This window comes from Elephas maximus, chromosome 24 (genome assembly GCF_024166365.1).
Source record: "Elephas maximus indicus isolate mEleMax1 chromosome 24, mEleMax1 primary haplotype, whole genome shotgun sequence".
Lineage (NCBI taxonomy): Eukaryota > Metazoa > Chordata > Mammalia > Proboscidea > Elephantidae > Elephas > Elephas maximus.
In genome coordinates this window covers 47,053,576-47,067,429 of record NC_064842.1, presented here as the reverse complement: position 1 = coordinate 47,067,429, position 13,854 = coordinate 47,053,576, and the positions used below count along the sequence as shown (strand labels likewise).

The 13,854-nt window shown below is 45.1% G+C and overlaps 1 protein-coding gene across 1 annotated transcript in view; it reads left to right on the top strand.

Moving 5' to 3' along the window:
• Positions 1 to 267: 267 nt before the first annotated feature.
• Positions 268 to 13,854, top strand: part of NCF2 (neutrophil cytosolic factor 2) — a 47,769-nt gene continuing 34,182 nt past the window's right edge. Inside the window, exons 1-2 of the mRNA XM_049868107.1 lie at positions 268 to 693; positions 3,248 to 3,330. Of these exons, the coding sequence (XP_049724064.1) occupies positions 520 to 693; positions 3,248 to 3,330 (257 nt within the window). The 5' untranslated portion in view covers positions 268 to 519. The remainder of the gene's footprint in view (positions 694 to 3,247; positions 3,331 to 13,854) is intronic.

Sequence of the window (13,854 nt, the reverse complement as noted above, 5' to 3'; positions counted from 1 at the left end):
TCGCACTTAGACACTATGCCACCAGGTTTTCCCCTCATTTAACAGAGGTATGGAAATTGAGGCTCAGGGAGGGGCAGTGACCTGCCAAGGTCACCCTGGGGCCTTGGCCAGAAGCTGTTGCAGAAGGCAGAGGACAGAAAAGGAGGGGCTGGGTGACAGAGCAGAAGCATTTTGGGGAACTGACCCCTTGCAGGCAGAATCTGATGTACTTCCTCTCTTTGTCTGCACTCTGCCCCGGCTCACCCTCTTTCTATCTCTTTCCCTTACTCTCTCTTGGTAGGGTTATGCGTCAGTAACCAAAAGGTGGGGACATTTCCTGATGCATTTGCAACACTGAGAAGTTGTCTTAAGAGAGACTAGACCGCACTGTGAGCACCAGGCCAGGGAAGTCAACACCTGGGGCAGCTGGGCCGCCCTGCTAGGGGAGACGCTCCTCCTCACCCGCTCCCTGCCCCCCCGCCCCGCCCGGCCTCAGCTGTCCCCTGGCAGTGCTCCCGGCCCCCTGGTTTCCACCTGATCATGTCCCTGGCTGAAGCCATCAGCCTCTGGAATGAAGGCGTGCTGGCAGCTGACAAGAAGGACTGGAAGGGCGCTCTGGAAGCCTTTGCCGCCGTCCAGGATCCCCACTCCAGGATTTGCTTCAACATGGGCTGCGTGCACACGATCCTGGAAAACATGCCGGAGGCGGAGAAGGTGAGCAGAGGGGCCTCTCTCCACCCTGGTCTCCTCTGGGCCTCTGTTTAATTATGGGTCTCAATCCTGTCTGCACTTCAAAAACCTCTGGGGAGCTTTACAAGAACAAAAGATGCCCAGATCCCACCTCCAAAGATTCTGATTTCATTGGTTGGGGTGGGACCTAAACAATCCTAGTTTTTTAAAAGCTCCTGGGGGTACTTCTAAAGGGCCGCAAGCGTTGAGACCCAGTAACCCCAGATTATGCTCTTCTTTCCCTCCACCTATTAAATTCAAGCCAATCTCTAATCGTTCTTTAACACCGTTCTGAAGACTTCTCTTCTTATATTTCCTTCTATGAACTCCTGCTGGACATGGGGTCTCCATCTTACCACTTAGCACCTGATGATAAGGAGCCTGGTAGCTTTCCAAGAGTTTCATGTGTGTCAGCCTTGCCTGCCAGTAAGTAGGTGGCGGGGGAGGGGGGGACGGCACTTATGAAAAACAAGTTTCACCTCAAGTGCCAACTCTGATCGATAATGTGGAGCATTCTTTTAAGGATTCTGAGGCTGGCAGAAGGAAATCATACGGTGATTGATTAATAATGTCTGCCAAGGGCATTGTGTGGATTGTTGTTTAGGTGCCTGTTGAGTCACTTCCGATTCACAGCAAACCTGTGTACAACAGGATGAAACACTGCCCAGTCCTGTGCCATCCTCACAATCGCTGCATTGTCTGAGCCCATTGTTGCAGCCACTGTGCCAATCCATCTCATAGAGGGTCTTCCTCTTTTTTGCTGACCCTCTACTTTACCAAGCATGATGTCCTCCAGGGACTGGTCCCTCCTGAAAACATGTCCAAAGTGAGATGAAGCCTCATCATCCTCATTTTCAAGGAGTATTCTGGCTGTATTTCTTCTGGGACAAACTTATTCATCCGGCAGCCCATTGTATATTCAATATTCTTCGCCAATACCAGAATTCAAAGGCATCAATTCTTCTTTGATCTTCCTTATACATTGTCCAGCTTTCGCATGCATGTGAGGCGACTGAAAATACCATGGCTTGGGTCAGGCGTCCCTTAGTCTTCAAAGGGACATCTTTGCTTTTCAGCACTTTAAAGAGGTCTTTTTCAGTAGATTTGCCCAATGCAGTTTTGTCTTTTGATTTCTTGCCTGCTGCTTCTGTGAGCATTGTTTTTGGATCCAAGTAAAATGAAATCCTTGGCAACCTCAATCTTTTCTGTTTATCTTGATGTTGCTTACTGGTCCAGTTGTGAGGATTTTTGTGTTCTTCCTTTTAAAAATATTTTTATTCCTCAAATCCTTAGTATGGGGTTGAGCATTATCAATAATCACTGTTTGAATTGATCATGGTAAGCTGGAAAGGACATAAGTTTAGAAGCAGAAGATCTAGGATCAAATCCCAGCTCTGCCTCTCTCCGTACCTTTGGTCTTAGGCATTATGCTTTTGATGCGAGAATTAGTGAGCCCAGCCAGCCAGCTGAGTCCAACTCATGGCAGCCTCATGTGTGTCGGAACGGAACTGTGCTCTTTAGGGTTTTTGGTGGCTGATGTTTTGGAAGTAGATCACCAGGCTTTCATCTGAGGAGCCTCTGTGTGAACGTGAACCTTCAAACTTTTAGTTAGCAGCCAAATGTGTTTATTGTCTGTACTGCAAGGCACCAACTGTGTAACTTCACACCGCTGTATAAATGTTAGTTATTATTTTTACTTTTCACTGATGGTCTTTGCAAGGCAGTGTGGACAGATGCATGGCTCCCAGTTCTTCCCACCATCATCCTTACAGTTGACAGAAGGTGAACAACCCTCAGCCATATTCCAGGCAACAGGAAGAGAGAGAAGTAGCTGAAATGCCCTCTCAGCCTGACGAGTAGAACACAGGCTCCAGAGTCAGCACACATGCCAGAAGGAACAGGAGAGGGCTCCCACCTCTGGCTGGAGGGAGGATGGCAGCCCCATTCTATCATTGGCCTGCTGAGCGGTTGGGCAAACGGCACACAGGCTCTGAGGGTGATAAAGACAAAGGGCGCATTGTCAGGGAGAAGGGATGGGAAAGGGCAGCAGCTGGTCTGGGAGCAGCTGTGCCGGCTGTGACTGTGTGCTCCCTGGTTTCGGGGGTCCTTGGAAGGTTGTGCAGGCCACCACTCACCTCTCAGCTCACCCGCTCGCACACCTTCTCACTCTCTGGTCAGACTCCTCCTTGTCTCTTCTGCTTCTGGTCTTCTCATTCTGTATGTCTTTGTTTTCCTGCTCGAGCCCTTACTACTAGCATTTCCTATGCATTTTCTCTTATTTTAATCTTGTCAATAACTTTGAGAAGCAGATGTTAATATCCCCATTTTACAAAACAGAAAACAAACGTTCAAGGAGATTGGGTAATTTACTGCGTGCCAGGCAACGAGGAAGTAATGAAGCAGGACATTCTGACCCAGTCTGTCTAATCCCTAAACCCTATCACCTTCAAGACATCAGCCATTCTCATGACCCCCTTGAGCCATACTCTGGGTCATCTCACAGCTCCTCACTGCTTTGTATGGACTCTTCTCTCCACAGGCCTTTACCCAAAGCATCAACAGAGACAAGCACTTGGCAGTGGCTTACTTCCAACGAGGAATGCTCTACTACCGGACAGAGAAGTAAGTGGTGCAGTATTGCACAATGCTGGGGAAGTTTACAGAGAAACCCTGAGGGATCCCAGGGCTGCAAGACTGGGTGTTTGAGAGGGATCTTCCCAGTCTCTGTCAGGAAGCCTGGCTAGACCTTTTCTGGGCAGTTATGCAATAAGTCAGCACGAGGCAGAAGCTCCTACTGGTGAAGGAGGGCAGTCCTCTCACCCTGATCTTAAGTCTGCTGTCTCATAGCTCAGAGTATGCGGGTGGTGCAAAAGGTCAAGGCACTCGGCTGCTAACCAAAAGGTTGGAAGTTCAAGTCTATCCAGGGGCACCTCAGAAGAAAGGCCTGGAGATCTATTTCCAAAAGATCCCAGCCATTGAAAACTCTATGGAGCACAGTTCTACTGTGAAGCACACGGGGCCACCATGAACTGAAATCAGCTCCATGGGACCTGGTTATTGGTGTGATAGCTCACAATTAGCCTACGTAACCACCATAGGCCTGATATTCAGCTGGCCTGACCCGTCTACCAGCATCCCTCTGATGTGTCACCGCCTGGGCAGTCCTGGCTGTAAATGTTTTGGCCATCACGAGTGTGCTACTATGAGGTACTGAGCTGTGACAGAATGAGGATTACCATGAAGCCACATTAAAACCTTCCTAACATTGTGAGTATAATTGATGCCACTGAACTGTACACATAAAAATAGTTAAAATGAAAAAGGTAATGTTTTATATATTTCACTACAATAAAAAGAGCAAAGTCACATGACAAGAAACATACTGCAGAAAAGTAAAAACAAAACGAAAATACCTTGCTGAATTCCAGCAAAATCTGTTTTCAAAATCCATTTAATGAAATATAATTTGGCCACAAAAATGAGAATATAAACTATTTATATTATATGTATGTGAATATATTAAAACAGGTAAATAGCATATATATTGATACAGAAAAGAGTTCAAACTCACAAAAAAAGAGCAGACCTACTGGTCTGATGGAGACTGGAGAAACCCTGATAGTACGACCACTGGATAGCCTTATAGCTCAGTAATGAAGTCATTCCTGAGGTTCACCCTTCAGACAAAGAGTAGACAGGCCCATAATCAAACAATAATACACGTAGCTCAACCATGTATACGAGATGTTCAGTTTAAAACAGATTTTAAAACAGTACCTAGGATCGCTATGAGTTGGAATTGACTCGATGGCACACAATGACATACCATAATTCCATTTATGTTTCACAGAGAGAAGTCTGGAAGGCCATGGGCCAAAATGTTATCAGTAGGTGTTGGGATTGTAGGGATTTCTGTTTTCTTTTCTCGGTTTATCTGTATTTTTTTTAAGTGTTTGCTGTCAACATGAATTAATTATAAAGACGTAAATGCATTCAAAATGGAAGTAAATTGCAATTCCTTTCCCCCAAAAAACACCCCAATAATAAATACACAAACAATAAATTAAAAATATTCTTTTTTTTTTATTGTGCTTTAGATGAAGGTTTACAGAGCAAATTAGTTTCTCATTAAGCAATTAATACACATATTGCTTTGTGACATTGGTTGCCAACCCTGGGGCGTGTCAACACTCTCCCCTTCTTGACTTTGAGCTCCCCATTTCGGTTTGTCCAGCTTTCCTGTCCCCTGCTGCCTTCTTGTCCTCACCCCTGGGCTGGTGTGCCCACTTAGTCTCGTATACATGGTTGAGCTATGTGTATTATTGTTTGATTATGGGCCTGTCTACTCTTTGTCTGATTATGGGCCTGTCTACTCTTGTCTGAAGGGTGAACCTCAGGAATGACTTCATTACTGAGCTATAAGGATATCCGGAGGTTGTACTATCAGGGTTTCTCCAGTCTCCATCAGACCAGTAGGTCTGGTCTTTTTTTGTGAGTTTGAATTTCGTTCTACATTTTTCTCCCGCTGTGTCTGGGACCCTCTATTGTAATCCCTGTCAGAGCAGTCACTGGTAGTAGCTGGGCACCATCTAGTTGTGAGGGACTCAGTCTGGTGGAAGCTGTAGTTGTGGTCCATTAGTCCTTTGGACTAATCTGTCCCTTGTATTTTGAATTTTCTTCATTCTCCCTTGCTCCAGATGGCTTGGGACAATGGAGTAGCTTAGATGGCAGCTCACAAGCTTTTAAGACCCCAGATGCCACTCACCACAGTCGGATGTAGAACATTTTCTTTATAAACTATGTTATACCAATTGAGCTAGATATCCCCAGAGACCATGGTCCCCAGCCCTCAACCCAGTAATTCAGTCCCTCAGGGGGTTTGGATGTGTCTCTGAAGCTTCTATGGCCTTGCTTTGGTCACGTTATGCCGACTTCCCCAGTATTGTGTACTGTCTTACCCTTCATCAAAGTTAACACTTATCTATTGTCTAGTTAGTGTTTTTTCCCTCCCCACCCCTCTCCTCCCTTATAATCATCAAAGATTGTTTCTTTCTGCGTGTAAACCTTTTCATGAGTTTTTATAATAGTGGTCTCGTACAGTATTTGTCCTTTTGTGATTGACGTATTTCACTCAGCATAATGCCCTCCAAATTCATCCATGTTGTGAGATGTTTCACAGATTCATCATTGTTCTTTTTCATCGGGTAGTATTCCATTGTGTGTATGTACCATAGTTTGTTTATCCATTCATCTGTGGATGGACACTTAAGTTGTTTCCATCTTTTTGCTATTGTGAATAATGCTACAATGAACATGGGCCTGTATGTATTTATTTATGCGATGGCTCTTATCTCTCTAGGATATATTCCTACGTGTGGAATTGCTGGATCATATGGTATTTCTACTTCTAGCTTTCTAAAGAAGTGTGATGTCATTTTCCTAAATGGTTGTATTTTTCTTTTTTTGCATTCTTACCAGCAATGCATGAGTTCCAATCTCCCCTCAGCCTCTCCAACATTTGTTATTTTCTGTTTTTTTTTAATTTATGTCAGTAATGATGGTATCTCATTGTAGTTCTGACTTGCATTTTTCTTATGGCTAGTGACTGCAAGTTTTTGCTTCCACTGGCTAATGTTTTTCAGAAGTAGACTGCCAGGTCCTTCTTCCTAGTCTGTCTTAGTCTGGAAGCTCAGCTGAAACCTGTCCTCCATGGGTGACCCTGCTGGTATCTGAATACCAGTGGCATAGCTTCCAGCATTACAGCAACACACAAGCCCCCACAGTACGACAAACTGACAGACACGATGGCACCTAACAACAACAACAGCAAGTGATTGCAAGCATTTCCTCATGTGTCTGTTAGCTGCCTGAATGTCTTCTCTGGTAAATTAAAAAATATTCTAAGCATCAATTTAACATGTCTCAGGGAAAGGCCAACTGGCCCTTTGTGCACATTGTTTTGCCAGTGTGCAGAGGTGGAAGAAATCAGCTCAGGCTAATGAAGAACTTTCTAGCAGTGAAAATAGTCCAAACACGGTGAGTGAGGGTGCAGCAGGTGAGGCCGAGTGTTGGGGGGCCGAGAAGATGCTGCAGAGGACTGTCTGGCATTGGGGCTCTGATCCCGTTCAGATCCTGCGCAACCTTGAAAGACTTTGATCCTAGGGTTTGGTCAGAAATCAACTGCTGCCATCGAGTCGATAGAGCCCATAAAAGGCCTATGTGCTCAGCTGTCGCTAGGGGCAACTCTAAGACGCTCGGAGGAGTTACAAGACGTAGATGCATCTATTATCTGAATCATTAAGAATAAGAGTGAAGTCTTCCCGAAAAAAAAAAGCAACAGAGGAGGACACAGAAGCAGTCTGGAGAGAGAAAGCTTGTGACTGTAGAGGATACCCAGGCACTTACATTTTAGCTGCTTCATGCCTCTGTCTAGCAGTCTGTCTTCCTCTTGCAATCCTTCTCCTTCTCGCTCTCCCCGTCCCCCTCCCCATCTTCTCTAGATGTATAGAAGATTCAGGGAGGCCCAAGAACAAATTCTCCAGCTGATCTTAAATCTCAAACATGGCCGCCATGCTTTTAATTACTTCTAACAACCTAGAAGGATGGAGAGACAACTCCCCAGAGATATGTCCAAAAGTCCCAGAGACTGGAAGGCTGGAAGGCTAGGATTTTGAGTGAGTTTGAAAGAAGCTTTTTCCTGAAGGTTTAGAAAGAAGATTCAGGAGTCAGTTAATCTGTGATCAGTATTCATTAAACTGGAGAGAAAAATCTACCAAATTTTATCTTTAATTCAACAATTATTTTTGCTGGAAGCAATATAAACCAACCAGTTGCTGTCGAGTGTACTGTAACTCATTGTAATCCCATGTGTGTCAGAGTAGAGCTGTGCTCCATAGGGTTTTGAATGGTTGATTTTTTTGGAAATAAATTTCCAGGGCTTTCTTTTGAGACACCTCTGGGTAGACTCAAAACTCCAACCTTTCAGTTAGTAGCTGAGCACATCAACTGTTTTTACCACCCAGGGACTCTAGAAATAATATAAACGAGGCACTATTCTTGAGCCTAAGGTGGTACCGTTTCTTGCGTTGATGTTCTCCTCAAAGTTTTGTTCTTGACCGTCTTCCTTTTATCACTACAGCCTGTTGTTGTTGTAAGGTGCTGTCAATTTTGACTGATAGGGACCCTATAGGACACAGTAGAACTGCCCTATAGGGCTTACAAAGCTGTAAGTCTTTACAGGAGTGGGTGGTTGTTAAATGGCAAAATTATGGACTATTTCCCCAGAAAACACACACAAACACACATCTACTTTTACATATAATTTCATGTAGTTCAGTGTTCCTTGAAAATCCATACGTGAGCTCATAGGGATCCATTCCAAGCCTATCTCTCCCATAACACTATAGTCTACCTACAGCTTGCCAGCTCTTACGTCTGTATCTGGGATCTATCCAGAATGTCTCTCTTCCTTAACCTTCCCCTCTTAAGTCTCTCTTAAATTCATCCATTTCTCTCTATCCCCACTAGTACTGCCCTAATTCAGACCCTCACTATTCACTAGGAGTATTGCAGTCACTTCCTAGCTGGGTTTCCAGCCACCAGTCTTGTCCCTTCTATCTATATTCCAGAGCACTCTACTTTAAAAATAATGTGGAGGCTAATTACCTCCAAGAACAACTGCTTCTTTTGCTGTGAGACCAGAAGAACTGGATGGTGCCCAGCTACCATTACTGAACATTTTGATCAAAGATTCTACAGAAGAGTCCTGATCAAAAGGAGGAAAATGCAGAACAGAATTTCAAATTCTTATGGAATCCAGATTTTCTGGAGCAATGGAGGCTGGATGAACCCTGAAACTATTGCCCTAAAATTATCCCTAAATGTTAAACCAAAAATATCCCTAATGTCTTCTTAAAACCAAATAATAGTTTAGCTTAACTAGTGAAGAATGTCTGCCTTGAGCATTATGCTCTTTTAAGATTTACTTATATAGGATCAAAGCAACTACACCAACTCAAAAGATTAGATAGGAACCTTAAGGGGTAATGAGTTTATGTTAACGGGAAAGAAACAAGTCAGAAACGGAGGGTGAGAATGGTTGCACAACTTGAAGAATATAATCAATGTCACTGAATCGTACATGCAGAAACTTGAATTTGTGTATATTTTCAGCAATAATAAAAAAAATAAATTATTTTTAAAAAATAAAAGTGCTATCTGCTTAAGAACCTTCAGTGGCTCTACCTTATTACAGGTTAAAATCCAGATTTCCTTGCCTACTCCTATGTGGTCCAGCCAATATCTATCCCACTCACACTCCATGCATTTGCACCAGCTACACTCAACCACTAGGGTGGTGACATTCCCTCTTTTTTGCCTCTTTTATAACATCTACTCTCTGACAGATATTTTATATACTTGTCTCCTCCACTACTCTGTGAGTTTCTTCAGAGAAGAAATTTTTACTTGCTCGTTCTCGTGTTTCAGTATCTAGCATAGCAGTTACTCAGTAAATGCTTGTTGAATTAATTAAACGAAAGTGAACAAAATACAGTCTCTGCTTCAAAGAACTTAAAAAAGGGAAGACAAATCATGAACACCAGTAACTATAATGCAAGGCAGAATGGGGTAAGTGCTCTAAGAGATATTTTAAAATAAGAGGAAAAATAGGAAACCTAGAGAGGCTACTCCCTACTGAGTGGATTAGGAATTCCCCCAGATTACAGTGGGACTTGTTTTAGGGTGATGTTATGGTTGACTTTTTTTCCCCCTCTATTTTCATATATTCTTATGCTGCTATCCTGTCATTATAAAGTTTCAACAGAACAAAGTTAGAGTGCACTCCTGAGACAGCAAGTGGTGTCTCAGTGATGCCTGTGGCTAAGCTTTGTCACACCTAACCTCTCTGGCCCTAGCCCTGTTAATGTGAAAGGGGAAGTGGGCCCTAAACTGTCTTTCAGAATCCTTCGCTTTATGAATCAGGGCTGTGATACTAATGGTGAGAACCAAGGCCATGCACCTAAAGAGGCAATGCATCAAAGCTTTCTCCCTCTTGACATTGAGATGGGAAATGACGTGGATCCTAGCCTTTGTCATAGCAGCAGCTGTGGCATCCAAAGGTGTTTGATGTTTTGACTCCTTTCAGCTTGCTGACAATCTCCATTATCCTGGACACAGCACGTGGACTGCAGGAGCCTAGACTGCGTGGGCCTCTGGTAGCACAGGAATACAGAACCTCAGTGGTTACTGAGAAATCTTTACAAGGAGTGTTAAAAAAAAAAAAAAAAGGTTATAAAACCTTTTAAGCTCAGAGCTTGTGAAAAGCCACCGCGACGTGGCCGCTGCGGCTGCTGAACTCTTGCCCGGGAGAAGGGGGGCTGGGGTCCAGCGGGCCAAGGCACCCCCTGGGTGTCTTTGGTGTGGGCGTGAAGAAAGCACTAGAGTCTGCCCAGCAGAACCCGGCGAGGAGCTGCCAGCACACTGGTCGTTGCCCAGGGGCTGCTCCTGGGCTTCCCGAATGCCCTGGATGAACTCTCAGAGAAGGCCTGGAGGGAGCGGCTGCCGGGAAACCTGCTGGGCAAAGCACGGGAGCTGCTGCTTGCCCCACACTGACACCAGGGCAGCACCGGGGCTGAATGCTGTTTTGGAATTTCTTACTGAGCTTATTCAGTCCGTGCACAGAGGGGAAATAGGCGTGTCTCCTAGCAGACTCCCCCATGGCTGCAGCTCCGGGTAAACAGTGGAGGGGCTGAAGAGAAGCATGTGGCAGGAAGGAAGGAAGCTGCAAGACGGGGCAGAAGTTTCTTAACCAGTTGCCATGGAGTCCATTTCAACTCACGTGACCCCATGTGTGTCAGAGTAAAACTGTGCTCCATAGGGTGGACTGCCAAGCCTCTGGGTGGACTGAACCTCTAACCTTTTTGTTAGCCCTCTAGCGTGTTAAGCATTTGCATTAACCCAGAGACTCCAGAAGCTTTTTTTTGGAACACGTTTTAAACGGACATTTTGCAGCGATAACCCCTCACCCTGCCTGTTTTGTGACACAAAGCAAGCACTTTGAATAATTGGTCAGGTCTCTCCTCCCTCCGACCAGGCCAGATCTTTAGACCACCTGTTGAGCAGGAGAACTACGAAGAGGGTGTACTTGGGCTCCTTCTGCACCACGGTACCCGACAGAGCTGGGGAGCCACTTCACAGCTGAAGTCTATCCGCTGGGCCAGCTCACCAGGGAGGAAGGCATATTTGTATGTTAATGCTGACAAACTTAACTCATGCCCCCTGAGGGCCTTTACTGTCTCACAAACAGGTAGTAGAACACAGTGGACATTGCCTGGTGGAAAGTCACAGGACACCTGCGTTTCCGCTTGCCCCGTCCACCGTGGTTCAACAAATCAAAGCCAGTCACTTGTAACTTTCTGCTTAGAAGGAAGGGACAGAACAGTGATGCTTACTTTCTTCCCCCTGTCAGGGATGCCTGGAAGGTGTGTGTGATACCTAAATGCATATTGTTTCTTAGGGAATGGCCAGCATGCTACTAATATATCTTATAATCATCTTTATTAAGGACATGTTAGAGAAAACAATCCTGTTTTAAACCCAGGTGGGCTTCTCCCCTTACTTCTCTACAGCCACGCCTGCTGCTTTGCAAGTGACTTTAAACCAAACGATGACCCAATGTCTAGCATGCAGGGGCAGATTATCCAATAGGCAAGGTAAGCACGACGCTTACTTTGCTTACCAGATCATCTGTAGTGAACGATTTCACATTTTTTCACCACATCAAAGATTCTGCTTTGCAGACGGCTAGCATCTATCTCTCTCCCAACCCCTCAGGACCTTCCTATGAATCAAAGCCTCTTTTCAAATTTACAGTCTCTGACATGGACAGATTTACCAAGTGAGCAAGGAAAGCACAGGGTTACTTGTTTTTACTTCCTAATCTGTAGTGAACAGTTTCACATAGGTTTCATCACAAAGATATGGTGAAACATCGTTTGTGGTGAAACTCATGTGAAATTGCTCACTACAGATTAGTAAGTGAAATTGCTCACTTACCTTACCTACTGGATAACCTGCCCCTACCAACATGCCCCCTAGCCACTCTGGGTATGTCTTCCTTAGGACTCTCTTGGCCAACCTGCCCTCTAAATCTCCTTGAGATCGGAGTTCCAGCTTCTACAACTGTATATGTTTATCTCCTAGCCAATACCTAGTACAGTATAGGGCTTTAAGTAGGCACATAATAAATGATTGGTGTGTGAATATAATTGCTAGAATTTTAGAGCTAAAAAAAACATAAAATAGTAATAATAATAAATTACTGTGTGTACCAGGCTCCATTCTAAGCACCTTAATGCTTCATTTTATTTAATCCTCACCAAAACCCACCGCCGTAGAGTTGATTTTGACTCTTAGTGACTCTATAGGACAGAGAACTGCAAGGAGCGGCTGGTGGACTCAAACTGTCGACCTTTTGGTTAGCAGCCATAGCTCTTAACCACTGTGCCACCAGAGCTCTTACAACAACCCTGTAGAGTACACACTGTTATTATTCTCTTACTTGCTCTTGTTCACTAGATAGTAAGTGCAGAGCCAAAACTTGAATCAAACTCCTCGTATTATTTTGTTGTTAGCTGTCATGGAGCTGATGAGTTGCCAATTTATGGATGGTTTTCAAAAGTAGATTGCCAGGCCCTCTCTTCGTAGTCCGTCTTAGTATGGAAGCCCCACTGTAATCTGTCCAGCTTCATGGCAACACGCAAGCCTTCACTGACAGTGACTGTGCATGGGTGCACTGGCCAGGAATCGAACCTGGGTCTTCTGCATGGAGGGTGAGCATTCTACCACTGAACCACCAATGCCCTGGTCCTGGTATTACACACGCCTCGTATTATTGACGTAGAACCTGAGGCCAGGGAAGCAGCTTGCCAGGGTCTCCCAGTTAGCGGCAGGGCTGATGGATCTGGCCCCTGCTATAACTTCACAACACCGGCACCTTCACAACACCACACCATCTTTTGAGGAGCTCGCCAGTTATTATCCAAATTCCAGGTTCATCTCCCAAAGAAGCCCTTGATAGCAGCGCTGGGTCTGAGAGTGGCCTGGAGATTTTCGGTTCAGTTACCCAAGTAGGATCCACCAGGCCAGGGGCTGAGTAGCTTATTTTTTGCTGTCCTTGCCCCCTGCTGACCACTCCCACCAGGGCCTCTGTGGAGGTGCAGCAGGCCAAGGCCAGAGCCAGCTTCTTCAGGAAGTGTGTCTGGCTCATGCCCACACCATGGTGGGCCTTATGCATGTGGTCTGCCCCATTCTTGACCACAAATCCAGTGACAGCAGCCCTGACACACCTTCAGCCAGTTAGCACAATACTAACCCCACAAAACACAGGGCAGTGCCAGGAGGGGCATTAGGCACAGTCTGTGGCTTAGGTGGTCTTTTCTTCTTTTTTTTTTTCCTTTTTCTTTCCCCAAAGTGTATGGTGGAGGGGCTGGGCGATGGGACGAAGATTAAGAAGACCTCAAAACCAAGAGGTAAATTGAGTTCAAAAGAAACCAAAGGGTCCTGATACATGCTACAACATAGATGAACCTTGGAAACATTATGCTGAGTGAAATAAGTCAGACATAAAAGGACAGATATTGTATGACCTCACTTATATGAAATAGGCAAGTGCATAGAGACCAAAGTTTATTAGTGGTTACCAGGGGCGGGAGGCAGGGGGAGAGGGGGAGTCACTGCTTAGGGGGTGTTGAGTTTCTGTTCATAGTGGTGGAATAATCGGGAAATGGATAATGGTGATGGTTGTACAACATGATGACCGTGACCAATGTCACTGAATTGTCCATGTAAAAATTGTTCAGTTGGCAAATGTTTTGTTATATGTATGTTTTGCAATAATATAAATTAAATTAACAAAAAGAAGAAGAAGAAGCCAAAGGAGAAGGCTCTGGGCAGAAGAGGGATATCAGCAGCTCTGAGAAGGGGTCCCTCAGAGCTGTGTCAGGCTGGCCTGGCCTTACCGTGAGAAGTGCTTTGAATCACCCCTTCGCCTTAGTTCTGGAAACTGGCAGGGAAGATGGGGGCAGGCAGGTGCTGCCTCTGCTTGGAGCTCGCTGGAGAGAGTGGCGGGCGCTAATTGAAAGTGAC